The 19068-nt window shown below is 44.4% G+C and overlaps 1 protein-coding gene across 9 annotated transcripts; it reads left to right on the plus strand.

The window, feature by feature from the left end:
* The first annotated feature begins 90 nt into the window (after positions 1-90).
* Angel2 (angel homolog 2) lies at positions 91-19004 on the plus strand. Of its 9 annotated transcripts, none has more exons than NM_001401388.1 (9): positions 92-320; positions 3000-3325; positions 7386-7642; positions 8986-9055; positions 10850-11271; positions 12056-12182; positions 12778-12835; positions 15211-15374; positions 16333-19004. In NM_001401388.1, exons 1-9 carry the CDS (start codon positions 262-264, stop codon positions 16482-16484), a joined length of 1635 nt encoding a protein of 544 aa, NP_001388317.1. In that variant the 5' UTR covers positions 92-261; the 3' UTR covers positions 16485-19004. The 9 variants fall into 9 exon arrangements, with proteins under 9 accessions (XP_038946752.1, NP_001388317.1, XP_038946748.1 ...); XM_039090820.2 differs by lacking the exon at positions 92-320 and adding an exon at positions 389-675 and having other exon boundaries at positions 16333-19001; XM_039090821.2 differs by lacking the exon at positions 92-320 and adding an exon at positions 390-466 and having other exon boundaries at positions 16333-19001.
* Positions 19005-19068: the final 64 nt, after the last annotated feature.

The following is a 19068-nucleotide window of genomic DNA, read 5'->3' on the forward strand; positions in this document are numbered from 1 at the left end:
TCTGCGTCATTAAGAGGAGACCCGGAGCTCCGCCCCACCCGGAAATGGCTGTCTGTGCACGTTCTGCGCATGCCCGACGTAGAGCGCTTAAGGAATTGCCCAGAAGGCAAGATGGCGACCCGACTTGCGGCTAGACGCTCCTCCCAGCATGCCTAGCGGCCGGCCGGGAGCCGAGTGATGGGAATCCGGTAGGGCCCAGCTAGTGGCCAGGGCTGAGGTGCATCCGCGGGCCCGGGCGTTGGGCGCTTACAGAGAGCCAAGATGGAGACGTGGCGCTGTGTCAGAAGGGGCTACGGCCGCTGTGTGGCGGGGCGAGGCCGGTTAGTTGCGAGCGGCCGGCGGGAGGGAGGGACGTGGAGGGGCGGGCGGAGCGGTGGGGCGGGGCGGGGCGGGGCGGCGGGGCGCGGGAGGAAGGCGGAGGAAGAGGGTCCGCAGCGGGGACGCGCCCGGCGGCGCCCAGGGAGAGGTAACGCGCGGGCTGGCGGCGGCGGCGGCAGCCTCCGGGGTCCTGCCGGCCTCGCGCGGCCTCCTCCACGCTCGCCGCCGCCCGCGCGCGGGGCCCCGCCCGGAGGGAGGCTGCGCGCCCCGGGGTGGCTGGGCAGCATCCGCGGCTCGCACACGTCGGTCACGCGGAGGCCAACTTTCACCGCCATTCAAGTTCTCTCTCCATCCTGGGTATTTTTCTTTAAGTCCATTCATTGAGAGCCGGGCGTGATGCCTCACGTCCGTAATCTCCACACCCAAGAGGATAACCATGAATTTGAGGCTGGCCTGGATTAGACAGCGTGTCACTCCGCCTCCAAAAATTAAAAAAAAAAAAGTCACTTGAAAATTCAAAGCGCCACAGTACATGCAGCCTCTAATAATGTCACCTCATGTAGCATCCACCGAATCTTAGATTTGATGTACTGATGATGTTTTTCTCCTATAAACTTTGAAGACTTAGATATTAAGATTCCAATGGTTTGTATAACCTTTGAAACTGTGTAGCGTACCGTGTGTGGGGAATAGCACACTATTGTTACATAAGCCGTAGGGATCTGCTAATTCCATTCCTGGTTCCTATGCTATGGCATTTTCAGAGTACCAGCTGTGTGCCTGGCCCGTGGGTGGAGACTGGGCTTACAGAAAATACAGAGGTTCTAGCCCTCAAAAGCTCGATGTCATACAAGAAAAGGATGTGGTATAAATAACTGCCAACCTAAAGAGTAAGTGTCCCAGTGCAGGTTGCAGTGGGAAACATTTCAAGGCAGAAAACAAACAGCTCCAGCACTAGGGGAGTGGAGGCAGGAGGATTAGGAGACCAATATCAGCCTGTACTGAATGGTCTGGAACTTGGTGATTTGTTTTGTTTTGTTTTAGAGAGAGAGGGTTTCTCTCTGAATCTCTGACTGTCCTGGAATCCATTCTGTAGACCACTCTGGCCTTGAACTCAGATCTGCCAGCCTCTGCCTCCAGAGTGCTGGGATCAAAGGCATGGGCCACCTCAAGAAATTTTTAATTAAAATAACAGGATCCAAGTGCTGAAATCCCTTTGGATGACTTTCAGAGTCAATTGCAAGAAATAGTGCCCATGTTGTGCCCTTAAAGATTTACAGCCCGGTTGATTTAGGGAGTAGTTTGAGAGTACTTAAGTTTCAAATACATAAAACAAGCTCTATCTTTTCTAATGAAAAAAAGCATAATAAAGAAATTCGACATTAACAAAATCTTAATTCAACTTAAGCAAAACTTAGTGATAGTCGTTGTTGAGACACAAACCCCAAGAAGTCGAGCCCTCTGAACCCTAACATTTTGCCAGATGGTGCAGTAAGGAGTTGGTGCTTCATGAGAACTTGAGAGAACATGTGTATTAATTATAAGCTTGGGGAGCTGGGAACACGGCTTGGTTGGTTAAGTGCTTGCTGTATAAGGCCAAGGGCCTGCGTTCATAACCATAGTTCAGGAGTGGGGTGGGGCAGGGGCATCCCAGAGCTGACCTGCTAGTCTAAACACTTTCATTGTTGGAGTTCAGATTAGACAGAGATCTTGCTCCAAATATAAGATCAAGACCAATAGACACCTGGTGTGAACCTCAGGACTGTGCATACAGAGCACGTGCACCTGCAAATACACGGAATGACAGTCTGAGTGTGCTTTGCTTGAATTGATAACAATGGTATCAGTTTGGAGTATAGGTGGATTTTTTTTTAAAGATTGATTTATTATATATAGTACATTGTAGCTGTCCTCAGACACAACAGAAGAGGACATCAGATCCCATTACAGATGGTTGTGAGCCACTATGTTGTTGCTGGGAATTGAACTCATGATCTCTGGAAGAGCAGTCAGTGCTCTTAACCACTGAGCCATCTCTCCAGCCCTGCATAGGTGGATTTTTATGAATAATCCTTATGCTTTTTAGTTTCCCCCAGGAGGCTATATGCTTAGAAAGAGGAAGGGACAGAAAACCATGTGTCCACCTATTGGTTAGTAAGGGAAGTCGCTTTGTAAAGCCCAAATCCTTTGATTTTTGTTTTTAGCTTTACCAGTGTTTAGGAAGAATTTAACTTTGTTATAAAAATACTATTCCAAAGCATGTTTTTATTCCAGTCTCTAGTTGGAAGGGGACAAACTTTTTCTTACATCCTGCTATTTAACTGTTCTGTTTGCTCTAGGTTTTATTTTTGTTGAATTTTTGTGCTGGAAATGTATTCTGTGTACTAGTGTGTTAGTGGAAGTGGGCTACCCTCTGGGTTGGATTGAGGACTGACTTTGGGAGTGGGGGCAGTGGTATGTTGGCAGCCTAACTGGTCTCTTCCTGTTGGGGATTTAGAATACTATCCACTACTGTTTATACTGATGCTGAGAGTCAGAGACGGGTGCTACTTCCTGTACCCTTCACAGGGTTAGCAGGAAAGTTAACCATGAGATGACGTCTCCCTGGAGGAAGTAGATTTGGATCTCGTATGCTACAGCTGAACAAAAAGTGGTACCTCAAGGACTGTCTTTTCTTCTAGGTACTCCATGCTTCCCTATCCTCTAAAGAGTTTGGGTCGAGACTGGACCACGCCGTGGGAGGATCTGCAGAAATATTGCTGGCGCAGACACATTTCCAGTTGTCTGAGGTGGCCAGGACATTACTCACGGGCACCTTACCCATACTTCAGTAGCCGGCATTTCTCATTGAACTGTAGACCGCCTTTTCTGTTTGAGTCTGGGACTCAGTTTCAGTACTACAATTGGAGGCCTGACCAACTGAGTAATACATCCTTGTTCCATCTCTCTCGTTACGTGATGAACTCTGACAGAGATGAGCCCTCATCTAAACGAAGAAAACACCAAGGTAAAGGAGCTGTTTATCTTGTAGGGAATAGACATAGATGAGAGGCCATGTCGAAGCCATCCTTTCTAATCCTGAAGCCATTCTCCATGTTTTAGAGGTGTAGGTGCTTATTCTTAGCCAGTACTTGCTCTGTGTTAGGGTTGGTATCTTTATTTTCAACTAATTATGTCTTTATATCAGAGTAGAAAGCACTATCAGTAAAAAGACTTATACAGTCTCTGTAAGTAGGTAGACTATATGACTATAAAATTACATTGTAGAAAACAGAAGTAGGTAACACAAAGATTCAGAATAGATCTTACAGCGTTTTTGAAAAGAGACCTCGATGACGTAGAGATTGGCGATGGAGGTCACTGACCTGGAAATGTTCATTTGTGTTCTCATTTCAATAGTAATTTAAAAATATAATATAAAAGGATTCTTTTATTAGAAACAATCATAAATAAAACATTATAGGATAAGATTTTAGCTTGTTAAATCTGTATTTCCCAGATTAGCATCTGTAAGTATCTTAAGTGTATGTTTTTCTCCTTTTCTCAAGGAACCCAGCACCTGTGCTTGCTCTGTACTGAGCCACACACCAGTCCTCGAGTCGCAATCCTAGAGACTCTGAGGGAGTCAGTGGTTACCTGTTAGAAAGGGAGCCATAGCTTAGCCAACTCCGTGGAACAAACTCTATTGATTCCGTCAACCTTTCTCAGGCTGTGTTTACTTGTAGACAACTCTTGTCCTCCTGTCTCACATAATCCTGGGTATAATGAGGTATACAAGACCTGGGGACTGCCTTTCTCACCCACTCTAGTGTTCACGAGGAGACTGTAGAGGGGCTGCATGGCAGGTGGAGTATAGGAAGCTGGGCAGAGCTGAAGGTCTGGGCGTGAGCTCTGTGTGTATAGTATGTGATTGTAACGTGGAGATAAGAAGCCTGAGATGTTGAAATCTGGTCCTCAGAAGGACCCAGGTATTTGTGATTATGTGTCTGCTGTTGATCAGGCCAACTCACACTCCTCTCCGCCAGCCTTTTGGTAATTCTGTGCTCTCTCAGATAGAATTTTGATAGGCTACACAGGCATCGTAAAGTTTACAAAGTGCTACTCCCTACCCTTGTATGCACTCTGTCGCTGTGGCATGAGCTCGGAGACATCACTGAACCTGTGTCTTGGTTTTCTAGAGTAATAATAACACCTACTTTGAATATCTGTTAAAGATAAAGCAGGCTGTGTGTACATGCCTAACTTACTGTTGGCTTCATAGTGGCTACGCAGAGGTTTTCCCAGAAATGATAGGGAACTACAGCTGCACTGACAGTTTCTGATTGCTGACTCTCTCTGTCCATTCCTCCTAGGTGTTGAGAATAAGGAAAAGGCTCTTCGTTAAGCCACATATGTGACTTCCGATATTTCACTAATACTTTCCAATCAAGAGAACAGCATTACTAATTTGCCTGTCACTTTAAAGTGGTATTTGAAGGATTTGTATGACAAAATTATGACTTAATTAGGTGCCCCACACCTGCTCAGACCTGTGCTCACTCTCTCTGACTCACCCTCTTCTCTGCTGTGGTCACCTTGTCCTCCTGACATGGAAGGTACATGAGATTCTGCAGTGTGAATTTATGTTGTGAAGTGTGTGATGACCAGACACTGTTCACTGTGTCAGTGGTTTTGACATTGTCCTCCGTGGAACCTAGCCTGTGAGCACACTTGCACTATTCAGTAAGACAACTGTGGTTGGTCGGGATGGACTGTGCTCCCCTCAGCAGAGGTTTGGTGTCCTTATGAAAGGAAAAGCAATGCCACAGGGCTCCACATGCTGTGCAAGTGTGAAAGCCACCACATTAACAGGTAATCACTGGGCCTGGCTATTTAAGGAGGACACAGTAATCTCATGCATTCACATGCCACTCTGTACATATCGTCTGTGGAGCTGTGGTGAGTGCCCTTGACCTTCCCTTTTATGTCACTGTGGCAGTGACAGGATGGTGCTACAGTGGGTGAAAGCTTCTGCATAGCATGATGGAGCCCTTCCATCTTGCTTATATATAAAGACTGCAATGTATGGCTCACCATTGTGGGGCGCCCCAGTCCGTAAATGGGGTTCTGTCAGTGTAGCTCTGTGGAGCTAGTACTATTAGTCTTAATTGTAAGTCTTTGGGGTGAGATTCCCCATATTGACTGCAGGAAAGGGCATGGGGCTGCTTGGGGCAGAATTCTGCACTTGTCAGAAGACTTTTCTCTTCTGTGATTCCATTTCCTTCCACCTTTTCCTCTTGCCCTTCCCTCAGCACCCTCGTATCATGAGCTCCTTCACCCCCTCCAGCCTCACGGATCGATCACACTGATTATCTTCTGTCTGGTCAGCTGTCTCTTCCCTGCATGCAGCAGGGAGATGCTTAGAAACGGTAACTAATTACCATAACACACTTTACTAATTACCATAACATACTTTATTGGCAGCTGCATATAGGACATGTATATTTCAATTATGAATATGAATGTAGAAGGCTATTTTGAAATGGTAGCATATTTCCTTTCCATTCTGCATACAAGTGTACCATTTCAATATATTTTCTTTTTGATTTGTTTTGGTTTGTTTTGGAGACAGGGACTCACCTTGTAGCCCAGGCTAGCCTCAAACTCTTGTGATTCCTGCCTCAGCCTCCTAGGATAGCAGACAAGCCCCATATGACTTTATTTAGTGAAATCTGTGCATTATTAGTCTAGTGAAGTGAAGCCTGCATGGGCTAAAGGAAGGTCGTCTGTAGCCAAAGCTGCCCTGTACCCTCAGTGTGCTTAGCTGGCCATCGCCACGGCTATTCTCTTCCCTTTAGGTTGTCTTCATTGTTGAGTTTCTGGGTAACTAAACATCCCTTCTTGTTCTCGTGGCTTCCTCTCTAGTGTGACATAGTAAGACCCAAGATCAAAGGTGAACATATGTAGTTACTATTTTTTCTTCCTGGCAGGAGGCATTGAACCTGCTTTCTAGATAAGTGTTTGATCTAGGGATTTTTTTGTTGTTCTTGTTTTGGGGTTTTTGTTTGGTTTGGTTTGGTTTGGTTTTTAATCTCAGTACCTGTAGGCCAGGCTAACCCTGAACGTCAGCTTTCCGAGTGCTGAACTATAGACACATGTCACCAGACCTGGCTGTGACTACATATGTGTGTATGTACACATACATGCACCCTCAGAAGATGATAATTTCTCAGTAGAGGACTGTCTTCAATTACAAAATCTCATCTTTTTCAATCCACTTTTATTGCTTTTTCAAAGAATTGTATGTCCTCGAATAGTGTGATCTGTGGTGCATTCCTGGGATTACATGCAACACTCAGTCAGCAGCCCTGCTGTTTGTCTGGAACATTCCGTAAGGCCAACACTAGCTGTTGTTCCGGTGTACCTACATTACATTCTGTAAAGTCGCGCTAACTATTGTTTTGGTGGACCTACATTGCATTAAAAGGCTCATCCTATAACCTTTGATCTTTTGTCGTTCTGTCTGCACTTCCTGCTTGTAACATTTTAGACACTAACCACTGTTCCCATATTGTCATTTATACTACCCTCCATCCATGTATAAACCAGCATTCTAAGCTAAGGTAGCTGATGATCTTAATAGGGAATGAAATGTGGTGGGAAGTCATCTCTGGAAAGCCAACTCAGGCAGTCCCTCCCCCCCCCCCTTTCCCCCTCTTCCCTTTCCTCCCTCTCCCCCTCTCCTCCTCTCTCTCCCTCCCTCCCTTCCTCTCTCTTCCTTGCGTTGAAGAATGCTAAGCATGACTGATGGAAGTCTTAACCAGGACAAATGGGAAAGTGCAGCCACACATAGTCTTAGGTTTTCAGCCTTCAGAAAGATTTGGTAGCCCTCAGTCAGCACATGGATTTGTTACTCTGTCAGCCCACCTGATGACAGCTTGCAGTTAGTGTCATGTGGCCGGCCGTCTCCCAGGGAAGCAGTGTACTCCGTGTGTGGGCATTTTCTTTAAGTAGGAAGGTATTTGTATACAGGAAGCTTCTGGTCCCATTTGATTGGTTGCTATATTTTGTCTAATGTATTTTAACAGGAACAATAAAAAGGAGTTGGGAGTATTTATGTAGCCATAATAAAGAGAAAACGAAGGACCTAGAAGACAGAAATGGTGACTCCACATGTGAGGACTGTGAAGATAAGTTTGACTTCTCAGTGATGTCTTACAACATACTCTCGCAGGAGTTACTGGAGGACAACTCGCACCTCTACAGACATTGCCGACGCCCAGTGTTACACTGGAGTTTCCGGTTTCCCAATATTTTGAAGGAAATCAAACATTTTGATGCTGATGTAAGTGTTTAAAGGCAGTATTAGCTTTTCATCCAAGGACAGTGGTTGATGAGCATGTGTGTAGTCACAGCAGAGTTTTATCTACTTCATGCTCTTGGGGAAGGAGCCCTGTTAACTAGGTGTGACTTTCTCACTGTTGGTCATTGATAGAAATAATCACCCAACTTTTCAAAGAGCAGAGTTTTAAAGTATTGGTCAACTTTGAGACTCAGACTGAAGGATTTTAAATAAAAATACTGGGCTTGAAATTGCAGTAATTTATGCAAAAATGTATCTATATAATAAGATGATAGCATTTAAAGAATGTCAGTTGGTTTTTTGTTTGTTTTAAGACAGGATCTCTGATACCTCACACTGGTCTCAAATTTACCTAGGATGACCTAAAACTCTTGGTCTTCCTGTCTCTACCTAAGAGGTGCTGAGATTGCAGGCATGTGCCACCATGCCCAGTTAAAGAACAGTAGGGTGTTTTGCGGGGTGGGTGGGAGTAAGGGGGTGAGCTGGGGATACTGGGATGAAGCCAGCTTCTTAGGAAGGGGATGCACAGGGTAGCCACGTGGCAACTCACAATCATCCCTAACTCTAATTCCAAGAGATCTGACATCCTTCTCTGGCCTCTGTGGTCGTTTCACAAACATGGTGCACAGAAATCCAGGTAAAACATTTGTATACATAAAATAAAATCTCAAAAGTTATTTTAAAGAAAAGAAAGGACCTGAGCCAAGTATGATGCTATGTCTATAATCTGACACTTGGCTGAGGCAGGAGGACCACTCCAAGTTCAAGGCTGTTCTGGGTTATATAATTATAACCCAGTCTGGTTTGGTTTTGTTTTAAAAAAGAACCCTGAAATTTATTCATAATGAATTCATGAATGGAAATTCATGAAAGATAGCTTCATATATAAAAACAGAAATTTCTTTCAAGAACTAGCCCATTTTGAATGGTAAGATTCTATTTCATATGAGTGTGGACCATGGTTTTGAGGTGTATTATAAGATACTTAAAAACATATTTCTTGTGATATAGAATATTGAGAGCAGTTATTTTTTTCAAAAAAGAGAGAAGAAAGAAAAAGGCAGGCAGGCTGGGTGGAGGTGGCGCACACATGTAATCCTAGCACTCCGGAGGCAGAGGCGTGTGGATCTCTGAGTTCAAGACCAGTTCCAGAATAGCCAAGGCTACACAGAGAAACTCTGCCTTAAAAAGCCAAAAAATAAAAATAAATAGCATCAGTTCTAAAAATAAGAAAAGTATCTGTGCAGCTTTGAGGTCTACTGTATCAGAGTTATATAGAATTCATATTTGCCTCTGTTTTAATTCATGCCACTGTTTTCTTCAAGGTGCTTTGTCTACAGGAAGTTCAAGAAGATCATTACGGGACAGAGATCAGGCCAAGTCTGGAATCACTGGGTACAATGTAACCTTTGTTTATTTTAGCCAGATTCATTCTTCATTCTTGCAAAATTGTTTGTTATAAACATAATTTTTTAAACAAAAAAAATAGGATATATTTGGGGATAACATTAAAAACAAAGTCTTTAAGATTAATTTTTATGTGTAAAAGTTTTGCCTGCATTTTTGAAGACTTGGGGATCAGAAAGGGTCAGATATCTGTCCTGGAACTGGAGTTAAATATGGTTGTGAGCCTCCATGTGTGTGTTAGGAACTGAACCTGGGTCCTCTTTAAGAACAAGTGCTCTTAATCATTGAGCCATCTCTCCAGCCCTGGTGATAACTTTTAACTTTTATTTATTATTTTACGGGTAAGAGTGTTTTGTCTGCTTGTATGTCTGTGTACCATGTATGATCCTTAAGCCTGTGGAGACCAGAAAAAGGAAATCCTGTGGCATTATAGTTAATATGCAGTTATGAGCCACAGTGTAGGTACTAGAACTAAAAACAGGTCATCCTCAAGAGCAGCCAGTACTCTTACCCGCTCAGCCAGAGCGCCTTTGGGATAACTCTTCATTTTGAAAACAGGAGCAAAATGTCAAGCAAATCCTGCAGCATTTCTGCTGGAAAGTCCATGCTGATCTTAAAAGGGAAATGTCTTCAGGAGTCATTCAGCCACTGTACCACTGTGGGTCTGTGCTGCATGCAGATGAGGGACTGGGCCACCTACCGAATCCACAGGAGGCTCTACCATGGCTTGTTTGCTAAAGTAGCTTTAAGAATCATCTCATGTCCAGGCATGAAGCATGAAACATGTGCCTGCATGGTATTCATTCATGTATCCGGTGCCTTCTGAGTGCCTGCCTGACCTTTACACTGATCTAGAAGTAAGGACAGCTTTGTTCTCCACTGCGGGCCTCATTCCTGGTGAGATGTGTGTAAGTGAACAGCAGGCAATGAAAGCAGATGGGGAAGATTTAGGTTTTCAGCAAAATGAGTGGACAAGGTGAAGTTTAGACAAAGATTTGGAGGAGGTAAAAGTGGAGCCATACCTAGAGCATTCTTGTCAGCACAGCCAGCAGGGGAAAGGCTCTGATGGTGGCATGGATTCAGGCAGTGTGGGCCACAGAGAGTGGTGTGGGGAGAAGACGAACAAAAAGATCAGAGTAACTACTCTGAGACCTTACTGTCCTTGTGACTGAGTTGGAGGGACAAACCTGCCAGTAAAGAAACTTAGGCATACTTTTTCTGAGGCAAGGTCTTACTGTGTGACCCAGGTTGGTTCCAACTTATAATTCACCTGTCTCCTTACAAGTGCTTGCATTACAAGCATATAAGACTGTTTCTGCCTGACGTTATAAGTGTGTGATGTGGCGAGCCTCATTGTAACCCCAGTATTTGGATGCAGAAGCTTTGTCACCAGGAGTTCAAGTCACTTGGAACTGTATAACAAGTTCAGGGATGGCCTGAGAACCTTAGTGAGTCCCTGTCTCAGAAGACCCTGGGCTGGTAATGGAGAACCATCGTAGAGTGCCCGCCTGCCTGCCTGCCTGCCTGCCTGCCTGCCTGCCTGCCCGCCTGCCACCATCCATAGGACCTCCACCCCGCCAAAAGACAGACAGAGATAAGGTTTTGCAGAATTTATTTTCCTCAGTGCTGAATTTGAAACACTCTAGGCCCGATCCTAGCCTAACTTTGGTTTAACATGTCCTTGCATTCTGTCTTACAGAACATGCTTTGTCTGACGTGGCTTTAGAGTCTTAGGAGAAATGTGTTTAACATAGTCTCTCTTTTAAAATTCATTTGTTGTAGGTTATCACTGTGAATATAAGATGAAAACAGGAAGGAAACCCGATGGTTGTGCCATCTGCTTCAAACATTCCAAGTTCTCACTCTTATCTGTGAACCCAGTGGAGTTCTGCCGCCGTGATATTCCTCTGTTGGACAGAGACAACATTGGATTGGTTTTACTCCTGCAGCCTAAGATCCCACGTGCTGCCTCTCCATCCATCTGCATAGCTAACACACATCTGTTGTATAACCCACGGCGCGGTGATATTAAGCTGACCCAGCTGGCAATGCTGCTAGCAGAGATTTCCAATGTGGCCCATCAGAAAGATGGCAGCTTCTGTCCCATTGTCATGTGTGGTGACTTTAATTCTGTTCCTGGTTCTCCACTCTACAGTTTCATAAAGGAAGGAAAATTAAATTATGAAGGTCTTGCGATTGGAAAGGTAAGTGCTCATTTCATCTGTGTTGGGAAATGGGCTTTGGCTGCTCTGCCCATCAGAATGAGGGGATGGTCATCAGCGGAGTTAAGACAGTCATTGCGTGGCTGTGTGAAAACACTGGGGGTCTAGCACATCTCTATACTAAACTGTGGTGATCCCCACAATTATGAGCACGTGGTTTTATTCACTTAGTTTGATTTTGTCTTTTCCACTTATGACAGATTTCTGTCTAAAGGAATTAGCAGGTAGAAAGAGAAGTTTGAAGACAAGGATAACTTGAAAGCCCCCCTTCACAAGGGGGAGGAGGAGGTCTGAATGCTGGACGTGGAAAGTACACTAACTTAATAGTCATTATATAAGTCATCCTTTACATAGTAATGCTAAATGCTTTTGTTCTGCAGCTTAGAGTTATTTCTACTAGGCTCTGAGTATGTCTCCATGCTTCCTTCATTTAACCAAAATAAGTCCTCTACCCACAGAATTTTTAATGACAGCTTTAAAGTTGATTTTAGAGCTTAGCATCTGACACAATAGAAACTCTGTTACAGATAGCAGACAGAGTACGGCAGTAGTAGTGGGAAGCCATGGACGTTTAGATGTTCACACAAGGAAACACACGTGTGAAAGACTTACATTTCCATGTAATGACGAGTGCTCTCTGAACTGTGTGGACGGAGTGAAGGGCCGACTTATCATTTCTGATTACCTCCCATGGAAAACATAGACGGTTCATCACATAAATAGTTAAAGTCTGGTCACTTACGATGCCCGTTCACATTCTGTGCAGGTATCTGGCCAGGAACAGTCTTCACGGGGACAAAGAATTTTATCTATTCCAATTTGGCCCCCAAACCTAGGCATCTCTCAGAACTGTGTTTATGAGGCACAGCAGGTTCCCAAAGTAGAAAAGACAGGTGAGTGTGGGGTACATTTTGGCAGTCTGCTGGGTGATGATCTTCCCTTTGAGGTCACAAAGCTGAATGTCAGACTCTCAGTATCCGGCATGAACACTCATGTGCACAAATGTAAAAGGCTTTGCTCGTCCTTTTTTCTTTTTTTCTTTTTTTATTGATGTGCTACAAATTTCCTTTTTAAGAGTGAAATTCTGGGACTGGCGAGATGGCTCAGCGATTAAGAGCACTGGCTATTCTTACAGAAGTCCCGAGTTCAATTCCCAGTAACCACATAGTGGCTCACAACCATCTGTAATGGGATCTGATGTCCTCTTCTGGTGTGTCTGAAGAGAGCAACAGTGTAACTCATATACACAAAATAACTCTTTTTAAAAAGTTAAACTCAGCGTTACTGTGCATGAGGAACATGCATGTCTCCTTAGAGTTGTTTGCACTTCCCCCCGTTCTGTAGACCACCAAATACAGGCTCTAGGATCGAATGTTTAACCAAACATCTAAACTAGATGTATGAGTCTGACTAGGGAAAGCTACGCTCTGGCAACTAGAACAGAATTGTATGTGCATTGGATTGATCTGATTCCCTCTGCTCTTTCAGACAGTGATGTGACTCAAGCACAGCAGGAGAAAGCAGAGGTCCCAGTGCCAGCTGACAAGTGAGTTCCAGAGGCAGCAGACACAGTCCCTGACTTTAACTGAATAATGCAAAAAAATTGTCTCTCAGAAAACACTTGGATCCAAAATTGAGTTGGTGCTATTCCATGCTGCAAAGGCTGCTGGGTTTAAGACAAATACACATGAATTCCAAGTTGACTGCTGCCTTTTAGCTGTGAGAATCAAGCATCTCTAGGGTTCATTTCCTTGCCTGGGTTGTGAGGGTTTAGAGCCCGAGTGCCTACGTAAGCAGTGTCTCTTGCTTCGGCCTGCTTTAGGCAATGCTCTGGAAGCAGCATGTGGGCCTAGACTGCCCTAGGAACCCTGAAGTGTGTGCCATTATCTGTGTAAAGAGCCCAGACCACAGGGGAGACTCTGCCCAGTTTCTGTAGGACCCTCATTCTTACTTGACTCACTGGATCCCAGGCTACAGGCAGTGTGACCCAGATACCACGTAGCCGAGAGGAGCACTGGCATCAATCAGAAACAGAATGAAGAAGCCTGAGTGCTTGGGCTGTGATTGAACAGCACGTGTATGGCAGTGCATCAAGACAGACCTAGATCTTGTCTCTTTAAAATTGTTGAGATGTTTACTTTACATTGCAACTCGGACTTTTTTTCAGCATAACATAGGAACCACGTTAGAAGCAAATCTTCAATTTATTGTTATCCTTTTCACTTTTAGTTTGAATGTGTTGTTTTGACAAAAAAAAATTCTTATCAATGACATAGTAAGAAAAGAAGCAATTTTTAGTGAATAAACATTTTAAATATAGCAAAAGTTCCCTATAATTGATCAAATAAAGGTGATGTAACAATGATGGTTTTGAGAAGTTAGCTCTCTTACAAGGGTTAGCTGTGTAGCCCAGGCTAGCTTTAGCCTTTTGCCCTTCTTAGCCTCCTAAGAACCACAGTTACACTGTATGCTGCCGTGCCCTTCCCTAACTCTGGCTTTGCCTGAGATATGTAACAAATGGGTGTGCATAGCATTCGTCCATAAACTGAGACTCTGACAATGAGATAACAGCTTGAAGGGGACTTAACTTGCTTTTGTGTCTCACTGTGTAGCTCAGGCTAGCTCCAGTTTTTCACGTGAAATTATAGGCATGCACCACCTTTTACATTTATTAATTCTATAAGTCTTTAGACATTAAGGAGTTACCTGTGTTTATTGACTTAGCTTACAAAAATCAAGGGCCATTTTTTTAATTTAGTGTTGTGTCATGTGCATTGACAGTTTGCCTGTGTGTATGTCTATGAGAAGATATCGGATGCACTGGAACCAGAGTTACAGTTGTGAGCTGCCGTGTGGGTGCTGGGAATTGAACCTTGCTCTGTCCTTTGGAAGAGCATTCAGTGCTCTTAACTGCTGAGCCATCTCTCCAGTCCAAAGGACCAAATTTTCGTGTGTCCCTCAGCAACTAACAATGGTGTATAGAATTTTCCTTTATAGCATAAATGGCTCTTAAAATTCATGACATATTAGAAAATAATCTTTCACCCTTCTGTCAGTAGCATGACATGTGTTTGCAATGGTGAGTGTGAGCTACTCTGGAGCTGACCTGAGGCAGCACAATCGTGACAGGCCTGTGGCTTCTTTGCCAGCAGAGGTCCAAATGGGCCTGAGTAGCCCTGAACACACTAACTACTAAAAGCATCATTCAAAACACAACCAAAGTTAGGCAGTGGTGGCACACGCCTTTAATCCCAGCACTCATGAGGCTGAAGTGGGCAGATCTCCTAAGTTTGAGGTCAGCCTGGTCTACAGAGTGAGTTCCAGGATGGCCAGGGTTACATGGAGAAACCCTGTCTCAAAAACTAACAAAAGAAATAAAACCAAGAAGTGTATGGACCGTATGCTTGTTGTGTAAATGGAGGCTTTCACACGTATTATTTTAAGATCTGACTAGCATATTGATACTTTTTAACCCCATCTGCTGGGTTTTAGACGCCTTTTGTTTACATTCACTGCATCAGTAAAGACAACCTCACTCGGAATATGGTTCATTTAAGTGAAACTCACCTAGCTGTGTGTGGGACTCACACTTGTGATCATAACATTCTGGTTGTTGAGGCAGAAGTATGAAAAGGGGGCCAGCCTGGGCTATGTAATGATATTGAGGATAGCCTGATCAATATAAACTCTCAAAAAACTCAGGCATGATGGCTTACACTATACGAGTACTCAAGCAACTGAGATAAGAATTGCTACAGATTTGAGCCTAAGCTATGAAGTAAGTTCCAGCTCAGCCGGGCTACAGTGTTAAGACCTTGTCTGAAAAAGAAAAAGTATTCTAGTCTTTGTCTGGGAAGGGAGAAAAGGTAATTTTTCCGTGAAATCTTGGATGGATGCTAAGCCCCTTTCTCTTCACTTTAGAGTGTCCTCACATCTGCAGCATGGCTTCAGCTTGTCCTCTGTCTATTCCCATTATGTTCCTGACACTGGCGTCCCAGAGGTGACCACCTGCCATTCCCGAAGTGCCATAACAGTCGACTACATTTTCTACTCTGCAGAGAAGGACGACACTGCTCGTGGTCCAGGTAAGGAGTGTGGGGACCACACGGGGCCTGGACTGAGCAAAGCAGCAAGGCAGGGGGAGGGCCAGCCGTAGGGCTTGATGGACAAACTGGTCACATGACTGTACAGCGCTTAACACCTGCAGAGAACAAGGCAGTAACGAGCCCCAACACAGACTCACAGAACTGCAGCCGCAGTTGGCCCTGTGCCAGCCAGAGTCTGAGTCCTCGGCTGCCCTCCACTCTTCATCATACCCGCTTCCCCTTGGCAGCCACTGAGTAAGGTGGGGAAGAACCACAGGTCAGCAAGTCAGAGTCGTGCTGCCACAGCAGACACTGGGCATGCAGACCTGAGGGAGAGCACTCAGTGGGCAGTACATTCCCTGTTACAGCTCAAGAGATCAGGTCGTATAAGCCAGTCAAAGGATTTAAAACAGGAAGCAGTGAGATAACTGGAAACCTAGTGTCCGGAGTCTGTAGGTTGTTTCACTGAACCCAGCAGCATGCCCTGCTCTCTTACTGTTGAGAGAGTCAGGTCTGGAAGTTGCCATGCCTACAGAGTTCACTAGGTGGCAGGAATGTGCCAGGGATCAGCAGCTCCAGTCTTCCTAAAGCATTTGCGTTCTCGTGGGCGTTCTCGTGGGCGCACAGTGACTAGGCTCAGATCATGCCATCTTACCTTCAGTCACCTTACCAGCCTCTGCAAGGCTTCGCTCTGTACATCAGAGTGGGCTGTTGTCAGCCTCACATTATTAACAGTTTTACATTACACTGTGTAAACGGTATTAATTGAAATAGAAAAATATCTGACATAAATAACATGAAGCTACTGTTTAAGGGTTTATCAGTAATAACTTTATAAAACTATACCCTAAAAACTTTCATCTCAGTTTTCTGGTGGGCTTCGGGTTCTGTTTCAGTGTTTCATGTTTTAAGAACTTGTTTAATGACCGTTTCACTAAATGTGTGCTTTTTTAACTAGGAGCTGAAGTTGCTTTGGTTGGTGGCTTGAAACTTCTAGCTAGACTGTCACTTCTGACAGAACAAGACTTGTGGACTGTGAATGGCCTTCCCAATGAGCACAACTCCTCAGACCACCTGCCTTTGCTGGCCAAGTTCAGGCTTGAGCTCTGACCATTGCTCATTCACAGAACTTCCTGTCTGTATTCTTTTTAAAGGCTGTGAAAATTTTAAGTGTTTGCATGCTGTTCATTTTTGTGATTGGGGTTCTGGATTTCTGTTATGTGCTTGAAACAGATTGGAAGAAAGAAATTTACAACTTTTTTTAATGAAATATTTTCCTGATAACTGATGTCTAAAGAACGTTATTGTAAATGACTTCTAAGTTCTGGTGAAGTTGACAGCATTTTAAAAATGTAGTTCACCTCCTTGGCCCTCAAGATAGGAAGTCAGTGCTTTTTTGTACGTCAGGTGGTCCTACCAGGACTGCAATACTCAGCTTGATGCCTTTTCTGGAGACTGAATTTCATTGGGAGATGCCTGTGCTTGTTCTTAGAAATCACTGGGTCATTCCTCCACAGGGGTCCGCGCTTCTGAGGAGGCTTGACTATGTGATGTTGTAGAGAATACTTGACCCACATCACTGCCACCTTGAGCTGTGGAGTGTACCTACATTTTGTAATGGAAATAGTTGAGAAGTGTAGGTCATTCCCATAAGAGCAAGGCTCCTAGGGAGATATGGTGGTGCATACCTATAATCTTATTAGCATTTGGAAGGTGGCAGCAAGAGGATTAGCTTTCTAAAGCCAGCTTTAGCAACATAGCAAGTTCAAGGCCAGCCTGGGCTACATGAAACCTGTCTTCAAGCAAACAAAAAAAGCCAAAGTCCTTTATGTCCGCTCCTGTCCTGGATAAAGATTGCCCCAAGGAAAGCAGATGGGCCAGGTGTATCCACAAACATCCTTAATCCTAGCATCTGGCAGAGGCAGGAGGATCACTGTGTGTCCCAGGCTGACCAGAGCTATACACAAGGCCCCATGTCTCAAAGATTGACAAAAGGCAGCAGAGCCCAGGTTGTACCTCCGTCTCCTGCACTTCCTTTCTCTTGAATGATGGTCAGGAGCGACATTTGCTGAGCCAATTCTGTACGAATTTATCAAAGCTGGTCTGGAAGGAAGGGGAGCTCCACAGTGGCGTATCCTCCTACCAGCAGGAGTCAGCGTGGGAGGTGCTGCTTAGGCCCAGCAGCCTTCCTTCCAGGACCATGGTGCCACAGTGCGCCGTGGCGCTTTCGCTGTCCATGCAGCATTACAGCAGCCTGGCCAGCCAGTAGCTCGCCCTGTGCAACGAATAGTAGAATTCTAAATGTAAGTAGAAATTTCTCTACTTTTAAAATAGTAGATTCAGATTACAGGCATTCTTACTAAGTCATTACTGTGCAGTGATAGATGTTTTTTACAGTGAGTTTTACTACTAATAGGATGTTTTAAATTAGATAGTAAATTTTTGTAATTTAAAATTTTAACTCCTTTATTCTAGCTATTATGTCTACTAGACTATTGCCTCAGAGGTACAGGCTGAAGTGCCCAGTGAACACTGAGCAAGGCAGCAGGCTCACTCTGGTTTTCATGTAGAGTATTAATGTAGTGCTGAGGCGGCCCACAGTTTTCAGTAGTACTTTGTGGGGTGCTACAGGTCCTGGTTAGAGACACAATCACTATCAAATTACAGTGGTAATTGCCCCTTTTTAATATGGAGATTGTGTTGAATTTGTGTAGACATAATTGTAGGCAAACTAACATTCATTAAAACCTTTGTAAGGGGCTGGAGAGATGGCTCAGAGGTTAAGAGCACCGACTGCTCTTCCAGAGGTCCTGAGTTCAATTCCCAGCAACCACATGGTGGCTCACAACCATCTGTAATGCCCTCTTCTGGTGTGTCTGAAGACACCATAATCACATAAATTAAAAAAGAAAAAGAAAAAAAAACCTTTGTAAAGTTTTTATATCTTGATGAATATAATGTGAATTTAGGCCTATTTCCTGTATAGCACCTTGATTTAGTTCATTCGTAAATTGCTGTTAGCTTATTGTTAATTTGTGGCCACACAATACTTCTCACAAGCTTTTAAAACTCCAATAAAAATTATCTATTTTTCTACTGTTGTGGACAGAGAGCAGCACTTACTGAGCAAAGTTGGATCTGACTCCAGGAGTCAGATCCCTCACAGGCCAAGGCCTATGCCTGGTATGTGTTTGCTTGCACGTGTGTCTAGAAGCCATCGGCGAGCCCTCTGAAGCCATCCACCTTTTATTTTTAAGACAGGTCCTCTCGCTGGCCTGGAACATCCAAAGTAGGATAGATAAGCTGACAGGCCAACCAGGCTCCGAGATCCTCCTGCCTGCCTTCCTCGTGAGATGTGCTGTGGATACTTGGCTTTTCACGTGGGTCCTGGGATCACACTCAGGCCCTCTGGCTGAGCCATCTCCCCAGCCTCATGCTGGCCGGGTTGTAAATGCAAAGGGTGAGTGTGATGATGTCTACTGGGCCTTTGCCATCGAAAAAATAGACACTCAAATCTTGTCTTCAGGATTGAGCATCTGCTAGTTTTTAATCTTTTGTTAAAAAAAAAGTTGTAAGTCGTAGAGTCCTTTGTATCTGTAAGCTGTAATAAATTATTATATTTGCACATTTGTTGGGCTTTGTGGTCAGTGTGCTGAGCTGTAGATGCTGGTCTGTCACCTTCCTCAACTCTTTC

Source organism: Rattus norvegicus, chromosome 13 (assembly GCF_036323735.1).
Source record: "Rattus norvegicus strain BN/NHsdMcwi chromosome 13, GRCr8, whole genome shotgun sequence".
NCBI classification, from domain to species: domain Eukaryota; kingdom Metazoa; phylum Chordata; class Mammalia; order Rodentia; family Muridae; genus Rattus; species Rattus norvegicus.

Bases quoted from the DNA above. Each gene is read 5' to 3' on its own strand.
- Angel2 (NM_001401388.1), top strand. From the start codon at position 262: ATGGAGACGTGGCGCTGTGTCAGAAGGGGCTACGGCCGCTGTGTGGCG. The intron at 11,272-12,055 runs GTAAGTGCTCAT...CATTCTGTGCAG, and splicing joins AAGGTCTTGCGATTGGAAAG to GTATCTGGCCAGGAACAGTC. The intron at 15,375-16,332 runs GTAAGGAGTGTG...TTTTTTAACTAG, and splicing joins CGACACTGCTCGTGGTCCAG to GAGCTGAAGTTGCTTTGGTT.